Source organism: Falco naumanni, chromosome 10, assembly GCF_017639655.2.
Source record: "Falco naumanni isolate bFalNau1 chromosome 10, bFalNau1.pat, whole genome shotgun sequence".
In the NCBI taxonomy this organism is placed as follows: Eukaryota; Metazoa; Chordata; class Aves; order Falconiformes; family Falconidae; genus Falco; species Falco naumanni.
This window is the reverse complement of record NC_054063.1, coordinates 26,015,188-26,040,465: the sequence shown is the minus strand read 5'-3', so window position 1 is coordinate 26,040,465 and position 25,278 is coordinate 26,015,188. Positions and strand designations below refer to the sequence as shown.

The 25,278-nt window shown below is 41.0% G+C and overlaps 3 protein-coding genes across 7 annotated transcripts in view; 1 reads left to right on the top strand and 2 right to left on the bottom strand.

Annotated features, from left to right (window-relative positions):
• SYCP2 (synaptonemal complex protein 2) overlaps nt 1-8,888 on the bottom strand; it is a 32,087-nt gene extending 23,199 nt beyond the window's left edge. Inside the window, exons 1-14 of the mRNA XM_040608908.1 lie at nt 8,734-8,888; nt 7,184-7,235; nt 6,948-7,088; nt 6,577-6,705; nt 5,541-5,645; nt 4,927-4,951; nt 4,481-4,566; nt 3,551-3,639; nt 2,962-2,996; nt 2,202-2,344; nt 2,071-2,123; nt 1,028-1,073; nt 691-786; nt 169-229 (exon numbers count right to left, since the gene is read on the bottom strand). Of these exons, the coding sequence (XP_040464842.1) occupies nt 169-229; nt 691-786; nt 1,028-1,073; nt 2,071-2,123; nt 2,202-2,344; nt 2,962-2,996; nt 3,551-3,639; nt 4,481-4,566; nt 4,927-4,951; nt 5,541-5,645; nt 6,577-6,705; nt 6,948-7,088; nt 7,184-7,235; nt 8,734-8,888 (1,216 nt within the window). The remainder of the gene's footprint in view (nt 1-168; nt 230-690; nt 787-1,027; nt 1,074-2,070; nt 2,124-2,201; nt 2,345-2,961; nt 2,997-3,550; nt 3,640-4,480; nt 4,567-4,926; nt 4,952-5,540; nt 5,646-6,576; nt 6,706-6,947; nt 7,089-7,183; nt 7,236-8,733) is intronic.
• A 3,295-nt stretch (nt 8,889-12,183) lies between these two features.
• On the bottom strand, nt 12,184-17,680 carry PPP1R3D (protein phosphatase 1 regulatory subunit 3D). The gene has a single exon (XM_040609062.1). It carries the CDS (start codon nt 16,843-16,845, stop codon nt 15,922-15,924), a length of 924 nt encoding a protein of 307 aa, XP_040464996.1. The 5' UTR covers nt 16,846-17,680; the 3' UTR covers nt 12,184-15,921.
• Nucleotides 17,681-17,765: 85 nt separating this feature from the next.
• FAM217B (family with sequence similarity 217 member B) lies at nt 17,766-25,049 on the top strand. 5 transcript variants are annotated; one of them, XM_040608983.1, is made up of 5 exons: nt 17,766-17,838; nt 18,815-19,020; nt 20,195-20,306; nt 20,408-20,493; nt 20,898-25,049. In XM_040608983.1, the coding sequence occupies exons 2-5, from the start codon at nt 18,926-18,928 to the stop codon at nt 22,087-22,089; spliced, it is 1,485 nt and encodes a 494-aa protein (XP_040464917.1). In that variant the 5' UTR covers nt 17,766-17,838; nt 18,815-18,925; the 3' UTR covers nt 22,090-25,049. The 5 variants fall into 5 exon arrangements, with proteins under 5 accessions (XP_040464917.1, XP_040464918.1, XP_040464921.1 ...); XM_040608984.1 differs by lacking the exon at nt 17,766-17,838 and having other exon boundaries at nt 17,887-19,020; nt 20,201-20,306; XM_040608987.1 differs by lacking the exon at nt 17,766-17,838 and having other exon boundaries at nt 17,888-19,015; nt 20,201-20,306.
• The last annotated feature ends 229 nt before the right edge of the window (nt 25,050-25,278 follow it).

Genomic DNA, 25,278 nt, shown 5'->3' with positions numbered 1-25,278 from the left:
AAAATGCAAATGTCACTGCAATGCAATTTTAACCCAGATAAAACCGGTACCTATAATATTTTAAGTGGAAATTTTGCTTCGCTGAGAATTGAGTCAGTACTTTACTATTAATCAATTTGAAAATCCAAGTTAGTGTGTAACAAAGGTCACATTTTTGAACACCAATACCTTCAAGGCTGTATAGGGCTACCTCTTCTTCGGGTATAACAACCGTTTCCCACTGATGATCCTTATTTGAAAAATGCATATTTTTAAAGATAGAAAAGCATTATATTACAATTAAATGAAATGCAGTGGTCAAAAAGTTATTCAGTGAGGACAATTTTTAAATTTTTTTAATCCTCTGTTACAATACAAGGAGTGACGATGAACAGAAGCTCCATTTATAAGAGTGAACATTTTCAAAGAGCTTTGCCAGAGACATTAAACTAAACAGTTGAGTCCCATCTACAAAAATTGTAACTGAAATTTTGTAAATGGCTTCTTGTTCACAGGTGCATGTGTTAAAACTGCAAACAGTATTAAAAAGCCACTACTTTGAAATTGTTTGATCTAAATATGTACACTGAATCCAGGTTTTTTTCCCCTCCACACTGTAACTTTGATGGGGGAACCAAATTTGATACACTTGGAAGTATGTGTATCTACTGCCTCAGAACAATCTAGTACGGCAAACAAAAATTAGCTTACTGTATCATCTGCTGCCACATAGAACGATATACTTCTGCTACCAACATTAAAATCAATCCAAAATTCTTCAAGATTTTCATCCACTGGTATTTGTAGCTAAAACAAAAACATTAAGATAAAAAGAGTAAGAGCTGAGAACAATGATTTATACCAGCTAACAGGCTTTGTGTTAGTCTGAGAAACTTTGAATACATGCAGATCTGTATACACCTGAAGAAAAAAAAAAAAAAAAAGATATTTTTTTTTTACTTGATGCTTATTCTTTCTTTACTAGAAGGCAGAAATCCTTCAACTGCACTAATGAAAATCTGTGGATATGATTAAGTCTGAAACTTACCTCATATTCACCAAGAGCTGCTGATAAACACGGATATGTAAAAACCCTGTAAGAAAAGGGTATTTTGTCAAGTATCCTAAAATGCTGTAAATACACTGTTCATATCTGAACACAGCGACTGAACTGTATTTTCAGCACAAATCTTGTGTGCTTCAGAGACCAAGAGATCAGAGCAATCAAAAGAGCAGTCACTTGACTGCATTTCTTTCCCAAAGGAGACACCATGAAAAAGTATACAGCCTCACAATGAAAGCAGCGGTCTCAGACCTCTTGTCACAACATTCATATATCTAGTTTATCTGGTATTTTAAGAATGGTATTCAAGCTGAATATACACCTAACATAAAGACATACAATCTCTTTGCTGTCATGACATATAAAAAGTAAGATGCAGAGCATGTGATCATATGCATAAGAAAAAAGCTCGTATTTTCTTTTCTTTTTCATGTCCCATTTCTCTACCAGATGTTCTCATTGATCATTATCTCAATGGAAATACCCTAAATCAATAAAGGAATATACGCTAACCGATTACTAGCGATTGTTAATGATGTTTCCTCAATTATTGAGCATCTCAAAATTTTCCAGTGGAACTGACTAGAATACAAAAACTGGCTTCTTACAAACATTTATTAAAGGAAGCGAAGCAAACACTTTATATTTTTAAGGATCTTTTCAAATGCATGTCCTTTATTTAGTGACCAGTTCTTCAAGCAATTATCTACTAATCTGAAACATATGTTTGTGTTTTTTCCAAATAATGGGAATTACAAAAAATTAACATCTTAATAGAGAAGACAGTATTAGTGACAACGTACCAAAAGATGGTATTACTCAATTTCTTTACTGTTTAATATTTTTAAACTATCTTAACTTCATGTGGTTGTTGACTTCCTAACACAGCAATATTCATCTTATTTGCTTGTATTCTTTTAATTCAGAGTTTCCCAAAACCAGTCTTTATGATACAAAGGTAACTCCCAAGGAACGGTCAAGAAATCCAAAAAAGAAAATATATTGGCTTTCAAAAAAAATTGTTTTACCTTCTTTTGTCTCCAAGCATGCCATTCACCTGGTTAAGAAATTTTCTGCAATCCTATTAAAACACAGAAAGTTCTTAAAGATTTGTAAAATGAATGTTTACCTGCCTGTAAATATTTTTCGAAAGACTTACTGTTTCAAACTCAGAATCTTTAATTCCTTTAAATGCAGTGGACACAAACTCCATGGGAAACCACTTGCATGCCAGTTCTCGTCTTTGTTTCTCTGATACCATTCTGCATAAAGCTTCTGTAATGGCTACTTGCAGGTCATAGTCTACAGCACAACACATTTTACAGGAATAGCAGTTTTAAAGATACTAATGATATAAAAAAAAATATTACATAGGAAACTGGTATATGCACTGCTGAACATTTCCTACTATGTTATCACATCACATCCAAATATGTAACCCATAAAAGATTCATAGATAAAAGGATATATAGATAAGGGAATAAGAATGACTAAACAACTTATGTTTCAAAATGAAATTTCAACCAAACTTTCAAAGAACATCTGAGCAACACTAGGTGTATAAGCAAGAGGTAAGAACTTTCCAGCTTTCACCTGTCAGAACTGGGAAACCGTTGGATACCAAGTGACCCCTGAGAGAAGTTACAGTACTACTAAACATGGCTAGCACTTCACTATCCTCAAAAGACTGACTTCCTTACGATCTTTTTTATTTTAAAACTTATATTCTACAGAAGGACTGAAAATTGCAGTTAGCCACGCACTACACAGATCTGAAACATTCTATTTTGCAGATTGCTTTCATGCACTATTTTTATTTTCCAGAGGACTCTAATCACAACATTCTGCAGCTTCTTTAATGGGTCTGCATGCAATTTTTTAAGCTCACTACTAAATTGTCTGTTACGTCCTTTGCTCACCTCCAGCATCCAAAATTCTGCTCCCCATGTCACTCCTGCCAAACAATGTAACATTACATCAAAACAGGACATCAACACAAAGCATAGAAGTAAAGTTTATTAATTACAAGCTTTCAATGTATGAGATAAAACCCTGCTTCCACTAAACTATTAGACATCAAAGGGGTAAGTCTGTTATGCTAAGGATATACATCTGAAAGTACTACTGGGGAAGTGAACCACCTGATAGACGTAATTTTTATTCTATTTATTTTTTCAAATGCTGTAAAAAGGTTTCCCAGCGTGAATAACTTGTCCTTCCAGTGACTGATTCACTGTACTTTACATACATACTTACAAATAAGAATTTAATTATTTTACAACAACTGGGACGAGAAGACCCAGATCAGGAAAGATGTAAATTTAGGCTTGTAATGGAGAATAACCCACGTGAATACCTGCCCACAGCCACTACCACTGGCAACACAAAAGCAAATGCAAAAGTGATTTGAGCAGGGACCAATCTGCATGCAGCATGTCTTAGTGAAAACTGCCTTCCCAGCTATGCAAATGATATAATGCTATAAAAATTATACTGAAGATTATTTACATGACAAGCAACATTTCCTTTGTAGCAAATACTTTTTTCCTGACATCTCGAGGCATGTTGTCAAGCATTAAATTCAGTTTTCTTACTACCTAAGAAGAGTGGAAAAAGGGGAGTGAGATAAACTTTATCAACTTATTTTATATTTAAAGTTATTCTTATTTTGGGCCCTTGCAATGTATTTCATACCATTGAAGAGAAATAATTGCAAAACAAGAAAAGAAAATGAGTTATATCTTACCTTAAATGCCATTTATCTTAATACTAACTACATTAATTCCAATAAATTACATAAGCTTTAATGTGAACATCAGCTGTTAAAGGGCTATGCTTCATTTTTTCAGCCTTAAATACAGCAAAAAATCCCCAAAACTTTCAAAGCTGGAGTGCTGTCTGTAGTCTATTACTGAGCTAAAGTGTACCTTAAGTTTGAATTAAAAAGCCTCTCCTTTGAGGATGCAGCCTTTATAGAAGACTTTTCGTAACTTTCCCTTTCTTTGGGGGGGGGGGGGGGGGGGGGGGGGGGGGAAGGGAAAACCTGACAACCTGAGTTTACAAAAATAAATAGGAGACATTTGTAATATACTAGAAGGTATGCAGGTTTCCTACAAGTATCTAAGGAATTTACAGCCAAGAATCTTAATCCTATTTATAGCAGTTGTAATAGAGCATATTATTTCCTACGCTTCTATACAGCTTTCTCACCAGAATCTTAATACCATTGTTTTATTAATAACTATCAAAAAAGTCAGTAATCTGAAAAAAAACACCCACCAAACACCAAACACCAACATACGAATGACAACAAATATTCCCAAAGAAACATTAAATCATGCTTCTGCTACTAGAGCACCACAATAATCTTCCTTTTGCAGCATCTGTACAGTTAAAACACTAACCAGAAAATTATTGCTTAGAAAGAAGAGTGTTTACCTCATGCTGAACATAAATACTAATTCTTACATCAGTGATGAGTGTACATGTTCTCACAACAAAGTTTTCTAGTATTTGCATTTTACCTAATGAATAGGAAGAAATCAATTAGTTATAAAAACTGTATTAGGGTACCCCCTCATCAGCATCTGGATAAAGACTCATCTTCATTTAGAAATAAAATATAGTATGTCTTCCTGTCCATACAAGATTACTGATATTAAAAAAGACCCAACCAAACATCTTAAGCTTAATGGTTAAATGCAAGACAAAACAGTTATTTAAAGTTTATAGCAAATATGGCTCTTTACGATGTTACTATTCCTGTGCACCACTACGTAAGTCCCTTGGGCATGAGATTATTTTAAAAATACACTGATTAAGTATTCTGAAGAGACATTTTAAGGTTAACTATCATATCTACCATACACTTTTTTAAAGCTCACCTTCAGGTCTGCTATCACATATAGCCTACAATAAAAAAACAAAACCAAAACAAATCATTTTGATACTGTAAATATTACAGCATGAAAATCAGGTAGCGTACCTAAAGCAAGTAATCAAAAAGCATTTAAGATTATAAAATTATCTCATCCTTAATGAAGAACATGAGACTTCTTCTAATACCAAGTGTCATTTTCCAATATTATATTTCAGTTAAATTTATGGAAATTACTTCCCCAATGATAATTTTTTTTATGCACTGGAAAAACCTCACAGATCTTATAAATTTGAGGTCTTGGGATTAGCATACCAATAATTTATGTAATCAAAATTAGAGTAAGATTAAATTTTTTTGTTCACTGAACACTTAAGTTGTTTTCTTTATTTCATGATGCTCATCATGAACAGAAAATGAGTATGAACACAGGCAAATTGTTTATCCAAAAAGACTTACAATCTATATCAGAAATCATTGTAACATTAACTTTCAAAGGATATTAAATGGAAACAATAGAAACACATTTGAAATTCTTTTGTTGATAAACTACTGGTAATTAATTTACTAGTAATTTATTAATAATACACACAATGTATTTTATTATCAAAATATTTTTACCAGCAACATGTTGAAGAAATCTTCAGCCAGACTTGTAAGCATTTCATTCTTTTCATTTCCTCCACGGATCAAAATTCTTTTTACCTTTTCAAACCAATTAACCACGTAAAGGGAAAATAAATCTATTTTAATAGCATGAAGAAGGACAATAATACATATTATACTGAAGTAAAATTATACAAACTATACAATGATTGAAACAACAGCAACATTACCAGTCTGCTGAACATACTTTAGTGCCAGACTGAAATTTTTCACTCACACTAAACAAATGTAGGTGATTTCAAACTAAGGTAATTTCTGTAGCTGATTTTTTAACACAAAAACTAGAGGACTACTTTTACACCTGCCATCACAAACAGAAGAGCTGAAAATGGATAATGGCTGAATGGAAAAGTATGTTTGCAGATGTGAATATAAGCATGAAGTTAACACCAGGTTTTTTTTTAGTAAAGCAGTTGAGAAGGCAATCGAGTAACACATCTGACATTGCCATTAATTTTCTTCAGTGAAGTCTCTGGTGAAAGTAGTAAGAAGTGGTATCTATTTTTTGGTATATTTATTATGTTGAGTTACAACTGATTTAATGTATTCAACGTACAGATCGAAATAACACCAAATAATCTGAGTAGCACTACAACCTGTTGAAAGAAAAGGTACATTATTGCTGTTGCAAGTATTAACAAAATAATTAATAAATTGCACCAGGAAATTCCAACTCCTCAATCAAAAGCAGTATAGCAAGTTCATATAAAGATATCACCTTGTTGTAAGCATTTCTAAATTAATTATATATTGCATAATTTGCAATACCTTCACTTAGAGCAGCATCACTTTATAAGGAGTCACTTGTCAAGGAACATTTAAATCTGAATAACGTTTGTTGCAAAGTTATGGGAAATTCTTAATTCAGAAACAGTCAAGGGCCAAATCAAATACTAAGCTGTTCAGCAGTCAGGCAGTACTTACGCATGCTCTATTAAATTATATATATATTTTTAAGAAGTTCACGTATGCTTTATATAGTTTTACTTATCCTTCCAATAAAGCCATGTTTTATCATTGCTGGGACCCCATCTTCTCCTGCTATGCTGATTTTGTTCCAACATTTCTGAACAGAATTTAGTAAAGTGGAAATAGTTTTGACTTCTTGTTTGTCAAGTTCCTGAAATTGAAATTACAATACTGACTTTAGTATACAGTTCTAGAGGAACCTGTATTTAATGAACCAGATGCCTTTTTGTTTTCAAAAGCCACCTTAATTGTAGCCTGAAGTAGAATTTTTGTTCTTGAATTTTATTTCAGTTTTTCAAATCAACTGCTGGTATAAACCAAGCCAAATGAAAAACATTTTTTCAGACTATTAAAATGACCATATAGATTACACTAATGTAACAATTATATTACCCAACACAGAAGCTTGTCTAATTTGTTGACAAACTGGTTGCTGCATTTGTGAGAGGCATTTTCACAGTCTTCTGCTGCCACAAACTGTTCTAATAATCGGAAATCTTTTTTTCTTGTAACTTCATCAAGTAACTTTTCAAACTGTCAACGATAAAAGAAAACAGAGCAACTGTATTACTGTATGCTTAACACCAATACTAATTTAGCAAGATTTAGCATAGGTTTTATGCAATCACCTGCTGCATTCTAAGAAAATATTCTGAATCACAGAATCGATAAATGTAAAACCTAAAGCATGGAACATCATATCTAATACACTAATCATGCAAATACTTATGAACCGAGTTTTTAATTATGTGCCAGTTTTCCTTAACTGAATGTTTTTTCTTTCCTCATGCTACAAACAAATGCTTATATAAGTTCTCACTGTGTTAATATCCCATCCTTACTACATATAATACTTTGCATTTCTAAGTTATCTATTACTGATTTTAAAAGATGTTAATATATTTGAGCACTACTGCCTTCCTCGACTATTTTGCCCCTCTATTCTTTCTAGACCAGTTATAAACAGACTTCAGCATTTTGAGCTCAAGCATCATTCTAACTGATTCATGTATGTCAAATGCATGATTTTAATCAGTAACTATTTCCAATTCCTCTTGCTTCCTACCCAGCTACTTAGCACTAACCTACATCAAAGGAAAATTTCTTCCTACAACATTCTTTTCCACACTGCGAATTTTACTTGTAATTAAATACCAGAAGCAGCGCTTTAAGCTAGTAATTAAAACAATCAATACTCAACTATCCTGGTCCATAAACACATACCTGCATCTCACTCCTGGCTGCCATTTTTGCAGTTCATCTACTCAGCTGCATAAGGGAACAACCATCACATCACCAAAACACAATTCACTGACTTAAGACTCAAATCAGTTTCACGAACACCAGCGATCAGTCAAAATACATTACAAATTCCAGAATTTGTCACTCGGCTAAATACTGTTTAGGAAATTAAACTAACTGGGGATATAATGAAACACCCTTGCGTGGATAAGCAATTGCTTAAAATGAGAGGGGAAGGAAGGATCAACTTTGGCAATGGAGGAACAGAGGGTCCTGCAGCGGACAGTCCGTATTTCTCCACAAGGAAAAAAACAACAAAAAAAACCTTCACTAATTTATTCAGAATAGGTAAGTCAACAGCAGAACTCCAGAAGGGCCTCATTATAAAATAATAAATTAAATCATTTAAGAAAAATGTGATGAACACATGCAGGGAAAAAAGCTATCCTAATTATACATAGCGGTGCGCTCTGACATGACTATCACCAAAAAGGAAGATGTCAAAATTATAGTTTTCTGAAAACATTTTCTTAATACTCAAAAGCTGACCTAAGTATCTTGTTTTGAGAGTCAATGTATTTAAAAAACCCAACAAACTTCTTTATGCTTTGTATAAATTAATCTATATTGCCCAATGCAGCAGCAAAAGAATGCAGCAGCCTCCACTGCAGCCTGGCTATCACCTCACAGGCCTCTTTCCTCAGTCCTAGTCAGACATGCCAGAGAAAACATGAATCCCCTTCTGTGTGCCTCCTTTAGACCAGGGGGGAAGACCTCCGCCCTCCAAACACACACGCAGTGGCTAGCACCTCCCTCAAGAACTTTATTACTGGGAGGCAAAGGCCCCGCACCCCCGTGCCACCAGCCACCTCAGCGCCGGCAGAGCTGCTGGCCGCGGGAGGTCGGCGGCGAAGCCCCCCAGCATGGCGCCCCTCACCTGACCGCCGCGGCACACCAAGGCACCGCTTCCCGCCGACCAATCACTTCCAGCGCCGGTAGTCTCCAGCCAATCATTGCCCGCGCGGGCGGCATACGGGCCAATCGCCACCGCAGGCGCGGGTCGCAAGGCGGGTTTCCCTTGCCGTCAGGCATCCCCGCGCAGAGGCTTCTCCTCTCTCCGCACCTGTGGCGGCCTCACCTAGCCGGTCAGCTGCCGCGGAGGGCGCGGCGTGGGGTGGGAGCAGGGGTGCCTCGGCCAGGCCACGGGGAGCCCCCTCAGGGCCGGGCCGCCAGGAGCCGTCTTTGGCTGCGCTGGCGCCTCCTGCGGCCGGGAGATCTGGCGTCGCTCGGACGTGCTGCAGCCGCCCTGATGGCTGTGAGAGTCCCGCTGCCCGCCGGGTGAGGCGCCTACCCTACCCTGCCCGCCCAGCGCCCCTGCCCGCCCAGCGCCCCTGCCCGCCGTGCCGAGCGGGAGCTGCCGCAGCCCCAGCACCGGGGCCCGCAGGAGGAACGGCAACGGGGCTCGGCGGTGCGGTGCCAGCGGTGTGCAGTAGCCACGGTAGCCAAGCACCTGCTTACGCGGGCCCGCTGCTGCTCCGTTCTGCGTTACAGGTTGTCGTTACTGATAACCAGTACGTAGAACGTTAATTTCAGTGCATAGTGTAGGCAGAAGTTAGGGGGCACGAGGTTGCTAAACCAGCATAATTCAATTGTACGCTTAATTCAGCAACATTTCCACCACCACGAAGTGCCCGAGTAGGCAGGGCCGATACAGCAACGCGGACACGGACCTGCTGGCTTCTGTGCTCTTCATCAGAGGGAACTGGGTAAGGTGTTCAAATGAAATCCAGCCGTTCCAGAGTGGGGCTTTACTAGTATTGGTGTGATACTGGTGTATCTATCTAACACAAACAGGTGTTAACATTCAGCATGAATCTTTTGTATTATTCCAATGGAGTATCAGGAGGCATCTCCATTCATACCCGGAATAAGCAGTAGGGGAACATGGAGGAAACCAACCACCTTTCACAGTAGGCAAACCTGCAGCAATTGTAAGTACCACCACTGACTTCCTAAAATAAGAAAACACTTAAATAAGAAAAATACTATAAAAGGTAAAAAAGCTGTACAGGAAGTATTTAAAGTACCACCAGATGTCACTGTAATTCAAGAAAATGACAAGTGGTATGAGACTTGGATCCTCTCCACTGAGGATTTGATCCCATGGGCGTGAGTAGTGCTGAGCATTTTGCAGGAGGCATGCTCAGTTCAAGGGATTAACTGCAGCATTAGCTGCTGTCACATTTGTTCTTGGGATGCTTTAGTAGAAAGCAGTGGGTGATCTAAAACAGATCTGTAGAAGTACAGCTTTACTGAGAAACCTACTAGGGACAAAACTTTCCATGAGGAACCTGGAGCATCCAAAATTTTCTGTAAAAACTGAATTAGCATCAACACAGGCTTAGACTATTTCCAGATTTTCAGATCTTGTAAAGAAAACAGCCTTACTCATTCTAGAGCGAAAGAAAAGTGAGTCATGAAGTCTGGGAGAAGTGGATCATACACTTTCCCTCCTGCACCAGGTACACTGACATGATTGGTGTCAAACAGACAGAAATAAACATCCCCTAATGCCTATTTTAGAATCATAGAATAGTTTTGTGTTAGAAGGAACCTTAACAATCATCTAGTCCAATCCCCTTGCCATGGGCAGGGATACCTTCCACTTGACCAGATTGCTCACATTCTGTTTGGTTTAGCAGAAGGGAGGTCAGCGGAAAGCAGAATTTTCATTAAGTTATGCATTACACAGATTGGAACAAGCTGCCGTTGTATGTAGAACTAAAGGGTCAGAAGCGTTGATGCCAACAGTTTTAATACCAAGTGTTAGCTGATACAGCTGCAGATCTGAGGGAGAAAGCCTAATCAGGAAAGAAGTCAGCACTGACATTACACTCTTGTTGACAAATGACTAATCATTTAGACTTGCTGCTCTGTGTCTTTACCAGCCAGTGCTTGTAACGTACATACAAAATTGTTGTGAGCACTGATGAGACACTAAATTAAGTACTGCAGTTACGATTGACTGTTAGCATATTACTCAGTACAAGTTGGAATTTAATTTTTTGTGTTTGTAAGATATATGCAAAGAAACTATGAATTTGAAGCCAAATGTCAAAATAACACCTACATTAAAAATAATGCTATCTGTAAAATAAACCTGATGGTTGGATGTTCACAGCAAAAGTCAGTCCTTCTCTTAAATACTCTTACACACATCCCCACCCATGAGGCTCAAGCAAATTCACATTGTTTTCAAGAGATTTGTTAAAATCAAAGACCACTATCTCTATCCTTTGCTGGTCTTCTGGCTAGGTGACACTGTGGCTGCTGTATTTATTTCCAGGTGATTCTTAATACTCTATTTTATTGGGTAAAGTTACGACAGTTAAGGTGTTACTACTGCTAGTTCCGATTTAGGTCAATAGCGTAGGAAAATGGAAAACCAAGAGTCATAAAGATAAGGTATTATAACATCATGCTTTCTAAAAGCACCCTCCTTTATAGGTCTACATGCTTATATTTATAACACGTAATTGGTATACTTTGTAATAGAAATTGACATTGACATTCTGAAGCAACTTAGTGTAATATAGACATCCCATACATTTAAATTGTGATTTGCAATAATCGTCTTTCCCCTAAACAACTTTGATAATGCAGTGTTGAGGTTATTAACACTGATTAAAAAGTAATTGGTAATATATATCTTCTAGTTAAATGTCTCCAATTTTGCTTTAGAAGAAACCTGGCAACAGTTTATTCACATCTTGACCTGTATCAAATAAATACTTGACACTGCTGGAGATGCATTTCAAGACAAATCAGTTACTGCAGAGATGGACATCTCAACATACCATGTGTCGCCAGATACATTTTTGAGAAACCTTTGAGTGAAAAGAACATGGTTTGGGAGGATAGACTGCAGCAATGAAAACTGAAAGAACAAATGCAAGATAGAATAACACAACTGTGGGGCTCAGAAATTAATGTGTCAAGTACAGTCTAGCACAGCTTTGGAAAGTGCTGTTAGAAAACCCTTTTCTCTTCTTCTCCAAGAAACCATATTAGAATCAGTTGGCAGTGTTGGTTTGTTTGTTTTTTTTTTTTTTTTCCCAATGTTGTATCTTAATCCTGCAGATGCTGCTTGTGCAGAACTCTTGATGTGAAATGGAAGCAAATTCCATGTAAGAAGTGGCAGCCTGATCATTTTTGCAGCTGTATAGACTAACCACTGTATTTTTATCAAGTGCTGTTCATTTTCTAGCAACTTGAACTCACCTTACTTTCCTGAGTATATTGCTCTGGAAGTAACAATCCAGCACTAAGTTGCTTCATGAATTTTCTTAAACATTAACAGGAGTACATACCATTGACAAAACCAACATAAAATTATGAAAAGCTTTTATTACAGTCTTTTGTATTACAATAGCCATAGTTTTATTACTGTTTTTTTAAATGAATTAAGCACTTTGCAACCATACAACTCTCCACTAAAACAAAATGACCTTTTGTCTAATGTATGTGCTTTACTGATACACTGTGTAATGTACTTTATTCTCGAGAAGACATTTCATCAGGAAAGACAACACCTATTCATTTACATGGATTCCATATGTATTTTTTAAAAACATGCTTGAAAGAACCTTGAAACTGTGGACTGCTCATTCATTTATTGCATCACTATAATAAATACAAGTTTTTAAAAGTGCATTATATGGCAAATAACCCTTGTGAGGAATTCACTTTTACAAAATCCTCATTATAACAGAAGTGCTCACTTTGAACACAGTGCAAGCAGCCAAATTGTCCTGAGAATTTATAACGGTGGTCATAAGCTTATCTTCACAACTTATTACCACTACTTAATGGCTTAATCCCCTTTTTGTCACCTAGAATCACTACTGAATGTGACAGGAAAACATTAAGTGCAAATTTCATCTTACATGTGACAGATGCCAGTACTCGTGTGAATGTTTTAACAGCTTAACCCAGAGATCACCCGCAGGTCCGTTACGAGGAAGGCCTGCTTGACCCACAGTCAGCCACGACAGCTGCTTTAGTAACAGCTACTGTCAATTATTCTCCAGCAGTGCAATACAAGCAAAGACAAAAGGCAAACTTGGAATAATACTTCAGTATTCAAGATTTTGCACATGCAAATACCCTGAGGGGTTGTGGAAGGAAGACAATACAAGCCAAACTCACATCACTGAGACATTCATTTCTCACCTCTCTCCTACACTGTATACATGACGTTAACCTTTAAACTAACAGCCTCAGCTTTACATAATCTATCCCGGCCTGCAACACCACTCAGATTTGACATTTGCTGGCACATGACAAAGTCCCTCCCAGAAGACAGCAACAGCACCTTTCTGCCAGGAAGCCAAGTACTGTGCTGGGCTCCAGCAATGTCCATTGTAAACTAGTGTCAAATACCAGTTTGGTAACAATAGGATTTTTTATGGTGTGCTGAAAGGTGATGCCTTGGTTTTGCTGATGGAAGAAATACAGTAGTTTGGGAGGGGAACAATATTTTAAAATAGTGCAAGTTATTCAGCACAAGTGCTTCTGTGCATGTGTGTTTGTCTTCTTTTTACTTTGCTGACGAGTACATAAAACTTTGCTTATATGGACTTTAACAATACTAGATAAAAATTAATGAAATTCCTTAAGTGAGTGTTTCACAAAAGTAAGGGTATGCAATTTCAATTCACGCCAAGAAAGATTCTTCTGCAGTCACTGACGGTGTGTTTCAGCTCATCTAACTTGATACCTACAGACTCTGGCATAATTTGGCACAATCTGCATGAATGCTGAGAATTTCAGTATGGCAGAACTAGTCCTGCAGCATTCTCTCTGCGCTCAGCAGAGATGATGCAGTGTGTCACACCGCAGGTAGTCTGCTAACCATATGAAAAACATCTCCATTGACTATGAAGACTCTATGTTGACTAGTTCAGATATATTATGTCCTGTATTGTCATATGTCATTTAACCATAAGAAGCCCACCACAGGAGGCAATAAAGCCTTACAATTAATTAGGCAGTGCCCCTTCTTACAGAGCTCTCTTTTTTTGTGCCATATGAGGAAGACTAGTCTTCCAGTTCCCTGCATTGATTTTTCTAGGGGACAAGAGCTGCTGCTACATTGGCAATGGTCACTCCTCTAACCAGATATAGAAAGTAAAGCAGGCGGATTGAAAGGAGACAGCACTCTTTGTAGCTGGCAATCGCACCTCAGCCTCACCTACTCCTTCAAAACAATTTCAGCTTCGTTCAACCTCAACAGTACTCCAATACAAAGTTAAAGGAAACTACACGGTCAGTTCTCAGTGGTTTCAAACAGGATTGAATTTTCTCAGTACTCTGCAAGAGGTGCTCTGCAGCTCACAGAATCATTAATGATTTCCGTTCCTTTGAAAGCCAAAGACTAATGGAACGAGGCAGCTTCTTCACTTGAAACCCCAGCTTTGCTAAATGGGTATCACAAATAAGGAGTAACATTAAGTTGCCAGACATGAATTTTCTTGGGGTTTCTGCACTTCCAGAAATACTAGGCTTTTTTGACTGATATATACTTGGCTGTGGGTTGCTTACAATGGTGATTTTAAGAACAACTCGTGATTTTGATGCATAAGCAGCAATCCAAAATAAGATGCCCAGATAAGTGGCCTGATTTTCATGGTATAGGCCTAAAAAGCAGCTCTTCCAATCAGCCAGTTTTGAAAATTTATGCTACACATATAAAGCTAAACTTTCCATGCACTTATGAATATGTATGAAAAAAATAATGGAGAATATTTTACTTGTTAGATTTAAGCCTGTTGCCAATCTTAAATCACACTAAAACCACAAAATTATAGTAGTAGAGCAAGAAGCATGGGCAGACTGCACTTAGTGTTACTGTGCTCTCCCTGCTGCAGAAGGGATTCTGTTTATGGGTCTAAGTATCAGTTTACCAGTAAAAACATGATTTTGCTTTTACCATGAACTTTTTTTGGAGTTCAACTGGTTTATAATGAGAAGTAGTTGATTAAAGAATTCAAACATACTACTGCAGTAGCACTGGGACGCTGGGGAACAGGGAGTCATCGTTCAGGGTTCTGGCATGCTATTCCAGGGCTCTGTAACCAGCTCCTTGTACTGTCTATTTATTTGTTTTTTAAATAAATGTATCTATCTCATATCAATGTCTTGATTTATATATTTACCAGTAACAGTGGTAAAGTCATTAGCATTGATACAGTGCTTCGAGATCTTCAATTGCAATTGCAACACAGATGCAAAACTGCTCTAGTTTCCCTTAGGAAAAACAGGTGCACAAGGAAAGGACAATTCCTGTACCACTACCCAGAGGAAAAGCCTACTTGTGCATCACCTCAAAAAGATGAGAACTTCCCCATGAAGATCTGCCTTACACACACTTCAGTAACAATCATTCCTGCTGCCTATTGCAAACACTGGAGATTAAAAAAAAAAAAAAAAAAAAAAAAAGTGCCTTTTCTTAAGGGAAACAGGGGGCTGATGGCACATTTTCATGTATGTTCTGCTTGTAATAACATTTAATTTCTAACTCAAATATTAAAGGAAACATTTAACGTGATTACAGTCCTAGGTTTTTTATATATATATATAAATACAAGCACTCCCCACAGTGTCTGCCATCTAAATTATGCATAAATGGAATAGTGCCCAGACTTAGTGAGATAATATAAACAAAATTAGAAACGCAACCAGTAAAGCCACACTGTCCATTTAGGAAACAATCACAAATATTCTATGCAACCTAGAACATTCCTAGCAACATGAAATGTCCTGTTTTTCTCTCAGGTAGTCTGACAGCATCCCCTGGAATCATCCTGCAACAGCTCATATACACTACAAGAAATCACATGAGCTTCCAGCAGATGTAACTCAATACACATTTTGGCCCTTTTTACTTTCTGAAAGGTTTAGAACAGTTTGTTCGGGTCATTGGCTACTTCGCTACCCTGAAACACTTTGGCAGGTTTGGCAGGTTTCAAAAAGGGAGACTGCTGCCATGGGAGCAGAGAGCCATGCCAAGGAAGAGAGGGCCACCGAGACTACTGACGAGCTGCTCTGCGTCCACATCCTTGGCTCAGATGAAGTGGATCCAGCTCTCCTCACATTCCCTAGGCATCTTAAGGGGGTGAATCCGGCAGGTTAAAATGTAGTTTTTGCCTCTGTTGTTATCCCAGTACTCCTGGCCGTTGACTTGGTACCTTGCTGCGAACTGGACTACAGAGCACAGCTGAAGGAGGAAAGGAGGCACAGGGAGAAAGAAAGTGAAAACATCAACCTGATCTTGCCCGTTTTTCTCTGGGATGCTACTGTGCCAATGAGCACACACTTCATGGAGGCTTTTCCACTGGTTAAAGGTGTATCGCACAGATACTTGCTTCTCAAAAGCAATATTGCGAACCTGGATGGTGCCACTGAGCCCCAGATCTGAGCTGGTCACTCGTTCGAGACACACCTGTTGCTCCTGAAGTCGGGAGGAGAAATCCATACTGTCCGCAGGCTGCTGGAAGTCGGGGACCAAGCACTGCATAGAAAACTCCAAGTCTGAGCTACTGCACCAGAGGTCTGAGTTTATGGAGAGCCTGGAAAGGACATGCAAGGGGATCGATGGATCCTCCCCTGTCTGGAAGACTTTCACTTCAGTAAGCTCCAAGCCCAAAGCATCAGCAAATCTCACCCGGTTTATACGACTCTGGCATCCGGGAACTTGACACTGTGCTGCTCCTCGCTTCCTTCTTTCGGGTGATGTAGGCAAAGATCTGGCTCGGCGGCGGATGATAGGCCGTAGCGCGGGATCGCAGCTGGGGGAAGTGCTGCTCTGAGGCTTACTTGGCTGGGGGCCCCCCTTGGCCAGGGTGCTGCTCCAAAGAGCCTTGCTGCTACTTGTGTGGACTGCTGGGGGCTGCTGCTGCCCGCGTCCCCGTGCTTCTTCAGCTCGTAACATGTTCTGATAGAGGTCAGAGAGGTAGCTGGGATTCCTCCGAGGACCACGTACCTCCATTCTTAACCGATGACAAAAAAACCAGCGTTAACACTGCAGGTAACAGTGAGCACTGCCTCTCTGAAGCGTGTAACTTGGGAATGGCGGGTACCGCCAGTAAGTATTGGAGGTTACGGCACTGGATGCAGCCAGAATCAACGCAGCCGTCCGGAGGAAGGGCAGAAACCAGGAAGCTCTCACCGTAGGTGGAAGTGACCCAGCGGCCAGCGCACTGTGTGGGGGATGAAGGCGGGCTCACTGGCTGGCGGACCCACTGCTCAGGCTGGAAAGGGATTCAAGGCTGTCACCGTTGATGCTGGAGGACCTGAAGCTCTCGCACAGGCTGCAGACCGACTGGAGGCTGTCGTGCTGGGCCAGGGAGGACTCGAGGCTGTCGGAGAGGCGGCTCGACGCCGCGGGGTTGCTGTGGCACGTCCCGGAGCACCCTCGGCCCGGGCAGGCGGCGAGCGGGCCCTGCAGGCTGTCCTCGCCGGCGCCGAGCGACGCCGAGCCGCTGCCGCAGCAGGGGCACTCCAGGCTGTCACACTGGATGCTGGGCGACTCGCGGGGGCTGCCGCTGCTGGGGAGCGCTTGCAGGCTGTCGGGCGGCAGCGAGCCGGAGCCCAGCCCGGGGCTGCTGCAGGGGCTGGCCGGGGCGCGCGGGCTCTCGGGCGGGTCCGCGGGGGCGGGCTCGGGACTGTGGCCGGGGACGGAGGGCTCGGCGGCCGGGGCCTCTACCGGCCACATCCCCCGGGCAGCGCCCCTCCGCCCCGCGGCGAGGCCCGGCCCGGCCCAGCGCTGGCCGCAGGCACGGCGGGACCGGCGACGGCGCCGTCCCTGCCCGTCCCAGCCCCGCGGCGGCGCCCGCCGCCCCCTGCCCCCACCGCGGCGCATGCGCGGGGCCGCCTCCGCCCGCCCCTACCCCGCGCCCAGCGAGCCGCGCGGCCTGTGCGCGCCGCCTGCGCGCTCCCGCCTGGCGCCGCTGCCCTCCGCCTGCCCGGAGGCGCCCGGCAGGTACGGGGCAGGGGCCGGGGGCGGCGGGGGGAAGGCGAGGCGAGGCAGCAGGTGCGCGGGGGCGGTGCGTTACATACCGCGCTGCCTTCCGCTCGCTGTCCGTGCGGAGCGCGGCGCCGGCCAGCGGCAGGAACTGCTGGCGCATCCCGGGAGGGAGCGGAGCGGGGCCCGGCCCGGGCAGAGCCGCCGCCGACCGGGGCCCGGAGCGCAGCGTGAGGGGCCGTTGTGCCGGCCCCGGACCCCGCCGGAGCGGGCGCCCCCTCGACCCGGGATGCGGAGCGGGGCGGGCTGGGTTTGGGCGCGCAGCGGCGGACGCGCGCGGGCGGGGGCGGGGGCGCGCTGCGGGAGCGCAGTTTCTGGAAGAATGCTACGAATTCAGCTCTGGGCATTTTTAGTAGGAATGCACGAGTACCGAGAGGTCTGCTTTGGAAAAAGAAAAAAATCGGGAGTGTTTGGTACAAAATCAGCGCGAACGTGGGAAGCGCGCGTTTTCCGGCAGGCACTGGCAGCGGCCCGGAGGCGGCGGCTCCGCACCCGGCCGGGGGAGGGGGGAGCGGGGCACCCGCCGCCCGTGGGTGATGCTCGGCTCCGGCCAGCGCGCGTGGTGCTGCGCAGGGGGAGCGAACTGCTGAGGGCACATCCCACGGAAACGCGGCGCTGCCAGCTGCTGCCTTTCGGGTGTCCCTGTACGTTCCCACCGCTGTCTTTTTTTTCCCAAACCTCACGGCCGGAGCTCGGTGGCTTGCGGCGCCCGTGGGCTGCCGGGGCCGCCGTGCCCCGCCGGGACCAGCCCCGGGACGGGGCCGCGGCTCCCCCCGGCACCGGCAGGGCGGGGGGTGCTGGCTCCCACGGCGCGGGTGCTGGGCGGGGGCAGTGCTGTCCGGGGCGCGTCAGCGGCCTGTGATGGGTATCTTGCTGCTTTACAACCCGGATCTGTGGGGAGGGGTCACACGGTGTTTGTTCACTGCATCCCTAGGCCGAGGCGATGCCCGTGTTTGATGCTCTCTGTCGGGCGAACCTGAAAGACTGGAGTCGTTTGAAGACCATGTAAAAGTCAAGCTGCGGATACTGTCTAAAAAGGGTAGTAATGGGACCGGGCATTCAGGAATATCCTTTACTGCTGCACAGAGAGACACGGAAAAAGGAAAGCCAAACCAATGAAAACCACAAAGGAATGGTAAAGTAAGGAAATTATCTTCTCTCTTTCTAGTTACAGAAATCTGTAGATACTGCAGATTAGTCAGTAAGGGCATGGCTGTCCTGTTCAGATTGTCACCCTTTCCCGAGCTGCAGCAACAGAAGTGATGGTGCAGTATGATCATGCAGGTCACAGCGAGAGACGTGACTGCATCGGTGCTGGAGGCACAAGACTTATTTACATTGTTTCATAAGCATGAAAACATAATCATGTTTTTTAAAAGAAAGTCTGACGATACTGACATCAAAACTGTGAACAAGATGTACGGTCTGACAAATTAAACACACTGCAATCAAACCAGTTTAAACTAGGAGGACATGGTTTGCTTATTTCTGTTCTAAAATGAATTTTCAAGCTTTCCTTTTTAAAATCAGTAAAATTTCTTGTTTGTAAAACGAACACTGTTTCCTAATTCGTACAGAATACACTGATGTAGTGGTCCTGTGTGCTTACACAGGAATGTATGATTTAATTGAAGAAATCTTCAAGCTGTCCAAATCAGTAATGCCATTACTTTTGCTGCATGTGAGTTTTTCTTCTGATTTTTCCACAACCCCATTACAACGTGAAATGGTGAATTTTGTTTGTGCCTTTGTTGTGAAACAGTTTGTATTAACACCCGAGAATAGACTGTATGCATCCTGCTCACTTCCGCTCCTTAGCATCATAGGAATAATCCTTTACTTGTTGTTGAGACTACGCAGATGAGAAAGGCAAGCAAGATTTGGCTTGCAGTGGCCTTCGTATTGTACTTTATAATTAGTTTTGTTAAATTGCTGTAGGACCGTGTGCCAGGTATTACAGAAATTAGTAGTTAAATAAGTAGTCTGTAATATTAACTATTTATTATCCCCAAAGTAACTTTGGGATCCTCTGATAGAGGATCTTCTATAAAAGGGCTAAGTTATATTATTATATCATCTGGTTGAGTTACTCACTTTTGCATTAGTAGTATTAAAAATACAGTGGTGCGTTATTAGTATAATAAATAGAAAGTGACCATGGCATAGGTCTGATGAACTTCAAGTCTTAAGAAGATTTGCAGTCAACTCTTGCTCTTTCTTAAACTGAATTGCACTCTAAACTTTGATTGTATTTCTATTCTGACGACCACATATGTTGCTATTTATATGTGATACTCTGTTTAATTCTTGCTAGTTACAGTAATGGAAAAAGCCATCCAAGCACCAAAGGACTAAATAAACCAATTTCTCATGTGAAGCCTTCTTCTGGAAGATTAGGCAAAAATGTATCAAGTGCCATTGAAAAGGTAAATAATTGTGGTTTTTTGTTTATTTTGTTTACAGAAAAAGGGCACTTACTTTATTTCAGCTTCTTAATAATGTCACATACTTTTCCACATCTTTTCAGGTTTCCTGTAACACTCAAGATGGTAACCAACCAAGTATTTTTAAGAAGGGAAAAAACCAGCTAGATGACAATACTCAGTCAAAAAGGTAGTTTTATGTTAAGATTATTTGTTTAATTTGTGGTCATTTCAAACTGGTATGTAAAATGCTTGTGATGACATCATGGCTTCTGTGTTTTGCCTTTGACTTCACTGGCCCCAGGATTCAGCATTTATGAGGACAACAAATTTAAGTTATCAATATGAAAACTCACTATCCTGCCTTAGTGAGTTCTCAGGCAAAATCAGAATAAAATAAATCAAAAACTCAGTAGTAGGCAGTGTTACCTCTGCCAGCAAATAATAATTTTTACCTCATTACCAAGTTTACATGCCAATTTTAACTTCATTCATGTAGATCCCTGTCCTTGAAGGGGGTGGCAAGACCTTTGTAGACTGATGTTCCGAAGACATTAATCATTCTAATAGGGTACAATCTTTCTTTTTATTTAGGATCACAGGTGTTTGCACATCACTGCACAGAGTACAAGGACCAAAGAGGAGTCTCCCAGAAAGAAGGCAAAATGAACCTCTTCTGCACAGGATCCCTCCTAGCGTAAAGGGCAGCACACAAGGTAGCTTCTGTAGGGTTAAAGATGTCCCAATGCATCATTTTTATTGCAGTAAAAAAGAACAGTTGGAAAAGAATCATGAAGATCACATTGCTGAGGGTGGTCCATGCACTTCTAAATGGCAAGAAGCATCTGTAGATGAAATGTTTCTGGATTTTGAGTCGGTACAAATTATTAAAGAAGATGCTGAAGATGATAGTGCCAGTGACCTTTCTGATTCAGAAAGGATTCCCATTCTCCCATCTCCCTGCACACCGCCAGAACTCATTCTCAGAGCTGAAGAAATTGATCCAGTTTGTTTGGAACGTGTCCCTGATATGGGTTTTAAAGAATCAGAATATTACTACCCGGACTTCCTCCCACCCCCTTTCAACTCATGGGACTTGAAGCAACTGGCCATCTTTGTTAATGTAGAGGGTAAAACCGAATTTCGACCAAAGCCAACAGGATTCCTTGAGAAATACATTGATCGCCTTTTGCAGCTGGAATGGCTGCAAATGCAGACTGTGCAGAACGAGAAAGGAAAGGCAGCCAAAGCCAGGCCACAGACTGCTCCTGGCTCCATCCGTACCCTAAAAAGTCCTGGCAAAAGCAAACCATTACTCAGTCCTTTGCCTAGCAAGCAAGTGGTTCCCCAAGAAAGTGTTACAAAGCTGCCCAGAAGCTATTTGGGTCACAAGGGAAGTTCACTCTGTGAAGAAAGTCACCAGTTGTATTCTCATTCAGGTCCCTTGAAACTTTCTGAGAGAATGGGATGTGCAGTGTCTTCTCAGAGGCCATCTGTTGAAGTAAGGAGTGAACTGAAAAAAACCCCAACTGCAAAGCAACAGCTTTTCAACATGCAGCCTGCTGAGAACAATTCTAAAATTCAAAGCATGGGTAATATCAGACCCCCTAAGCAAACCCCAGTATTTCATGGTTCAGCTGCTCCCATCAAAGGCTTAAAAACATACACATGTACAAATCCAAAGAAAAATGGCAATGCCAACAATTACGTTCCTTCTAAAAAACCGACAGGGGACAGGAAAATAAAAACAAATGGCATAAAGCAAATGTCACACAAGTTCAAGTGAAGAAAAAATTAATTAGTAAATATTGATGCTTCTTGACCTCTAGAAAGCATCTGGCCAATGCAGAAGGGTCATGTTTTCTTCATAGGAAGATCCTAGGAAAATATGGTCTTGATGCATGGTTCTAAGTCAGCACTGTTCATCTCGATATATTTGATCTTAAGCCAGCAAGGCCAGCAGGAAATCTTTTACCTGAAGGCAAGTGTCTTCCATTGGTCTTTCCTCAAAAACATTTACAATGCTTAATGAAGATAAGGACAGCAGAGTATGAAAGTTCAGAGAAATACATAATTATAATATGTCCTCCTGTTTGTACCAGTTGAAGTCCCTTGAAGTCTGTGGTGTTTCTTATGGTTACCTTGGTGTGGTTGAGTGAATAGAATCCTTTTTCTTGAACAGATGTGCTGTTTTGCGAGACAGGTGTGATGGTGGTGTTTTCTGATGGAAAAGGCCTCAACTGTTTTTATAAAACAATGGCGCGTGCTTATCTATGCAAAGGCAATCTGATTCTTCACAGAAGATGATTAATTGGAATTTTTTTTGATGAATTAGATACTATTTTTTGATAAGAAGAAGAATGGAGATAATGCTATGAAATATTTTAATGCAGAAAGGATTCTTTTTAAGACAAATAATTATTAGGGAGCACATAGCTTCAATAGTGACAGACTAAGAAAATGGAATGCATATTTTTATACCCAGAAACCTTCACTGTGTTTACAGACAGCTTTTTCTTGAAGTTCAGTAAGCCTCGATGCTTTTTGTTGTTTAGAGGAAATGACCAGATTTCAAATTGCACACGGATATATATGACTAACGCAAAATGAGGGTATTACCAGAGACTCCGGGGCCTAATTTACAGAAGTTGTAGCTTCTCAAAACATAAAAAATAGACTTTTAGAGGATGGATTTAAAGGCAATTACTGTAAGTTCAAGTAAAGATATATTTTGATACGAAAGATACCTATTTTCAGTCACCCAAGATGACTATTACTTATTCCATGGTCCAGTCTACTTCAGTTAGCTTGCAATTGTTTCAAGATTGTGTGAAGCGATGCGGGGAAATACCCTGCAGAAAAAAACTGTGTGGCCAGGACTGGGTCCTGTCCTGGGACCCTCTGTTTTCTCTTGTGTCTGTGGGATACAAGAGAATGTGAAGGATAGGTCAGTGAGTGTTCAGGTGTCAGTTCATCATCAATCACAGCAGCTGGGGACGTGATCTTGTTAAAGATAAAAATCTAGAGGATGTTTTGTACTTTAAAGTGAAATACTGAGCAGCACTAACTTCCTCCTCAGCCATCATCACAGTGAACTGTTCGTGAGAAGTGAGCTGAGGTCTGGTGGACCAGATTTTACAGGTGGATTCTTCACATTGTGATAGAAAATGAAAAAGTAGCAAATACTAAAGAGTACATTATGTATATAGTTAAATTGCACTTCTCTTGTTGATCTCATCTTAGTTTTAAAGATGCTTAGCTGTTTCTATTCTTTCATTGTGCCTACTGGATCTTCAGCTTTGTAAAATTTCAAAGCATGGATTTATATGTAGTTTAAAATGTGAGAAGATTAATAAATGTAGTAATAAACTGGTGTATTTTACAGTACATACAAACATTGCTCAGGAATAGTTTAAGAAATATTTTTAGTGTTTTTTTTCCTAGTCTACTGGAGACCAAATGTGAAATTTTAAATTGATAAAGGAAGCATATAATATATGGTATTATAGTTCCATATTCAGTATTTGTGAAGTTACAGTTAAAATGAATTGTAGTTGCATGTACATTCAGCTCTATGCAATTAAAGTGAAACTTAATCAGACATGCTCGAAGATCGAATAAATAAATTGGCTGTGTCAGAGATGTGGTGAAAGGTAGGCAATGGCATTCAACACCAGCAGCTGCAGAAGACCAGCACATTCTATTGTTGCCATTTCATCCTTCTGTTTTGTTCTGGACTCAATGTGTATTTCAGCTTTTTTTAGATGAAAGGTTCTTACATCCAGTGCTAGAATTTCAGGCTCTGGCCAAATTCTACAAACCTTTATTAGTCAAGTTTGCCTGATTCACGTTAATAGTAGTGAAGGTTAGTAGGACTGCTTTTGCCAATAAGCACTACTTTAGCGCACGATTTTGGTACACTATTTTAGTGCGCTATTACAAGCACGAAAAGCAAGGTGAGCAGGACCAAGCCAATGATCAATTGAACAGCAGGTTTTTGAAACAAATTATGTTAGATGCAGTAATTAGTTCAGCATGTTATTACAGCACTGAATATTAGTGTATGCTAAATTTTCCTCTGAGATGTTACTCTATACTGACGCTTTCCTAGGGTTATAAGGAAGGTAGATACAGGCCCATTTTGCGTGATCACTTCTTAAAGAGTAAACAGTGTTTCAGTCAGCTTTGAAAAGAGCAAAGGTGATTGGCACTAGGCAAAGTTTTTTTCACAAAAGATAGAGGAAAGTTTTGGTTTAATGTAGTGCCTGTGATCTGGTGGACATCGATCTGTTGTTGGAGACTCAAAAGTTAAACAGGTGGAGATGGTGGTGCCACTTAAATTAAGTCTGAGTACTTGTTCATCATTAAGCTTTGGCTGTGATCTGACTGATAAGTTTGTTTTCTATGATAATTGCACAAGTAATTTTCGCTCATTCAGTTGGTACTTATTACTTGTCTTTGTTCACATACAGAAATAGAGTTTCTGTGTATACCTCATCAAACAGCCCTTGGCATCAGCAGACTTGTAAGGGTTGGATCTTATTCCTGCAGCACTTTTGCTTCCAGTTCAACTTGACAATGTTCTGGGCCTATAGATAAAAAGAGCTCCTTTTATGAAGAGGACTATGGTTTATGTTTCCCTCATTTTGTATTGATGGATATTGTCTTCTGAAGCACTTCTGAATATAGCAGAAAAGTTTATTCCATGAAATACATTCAGTTTGGAATTAAAATACTTCCCCAGCAGTGTTGTGTGTGGCTATTTATATTTTCCCCTGTGTTTAGCAGAATGATCGTACGTGTGTGTAAGCCTAGCATTGGCGATGCTTCTTGAAGTTTACCGTAATGTGACATACTTAAATAGAGTGATATATTTTTTGTCTAGATAATTTAAAGGTTTAATGTTCTGCAGTACTACCTACAGAACAAATATGCTCAGGTTGCGTTTTAAATAAATAGTCAGATTCTACTTCGG

Bases quoted from the DNA above. Each gene is read 5' to 3' on its own strand.
- FAM217B (XM_040608983.1), top strand. From the start codon at position 18,926: ATGGGACCGGGCATTCAGGAATATCCTTTACTGCTGCACAGAGAGACA. The intron at 19,021-20,194 runs GTAAGGAAATTA...AATTCTTGCTAG, and splicing joins AACCACAAAGGAATGGTAAA to TTACAGTAATGGAAAAAGCC. The intron at 20,494-20,897 runs GTAGTTTTATGT...CTTTTTATTTAG, and splicing joins GACAATACTCAGTCAAAAAG to GATCACAGGTGTTTGCACAT.
- PPP1R3D (XM_040609062.1), bottom strand. From the start codon at position 16,845: ATGGAGGTACGTGGTCCTCGGAGGAATCCCAGCTACCTCTCTGACCTC.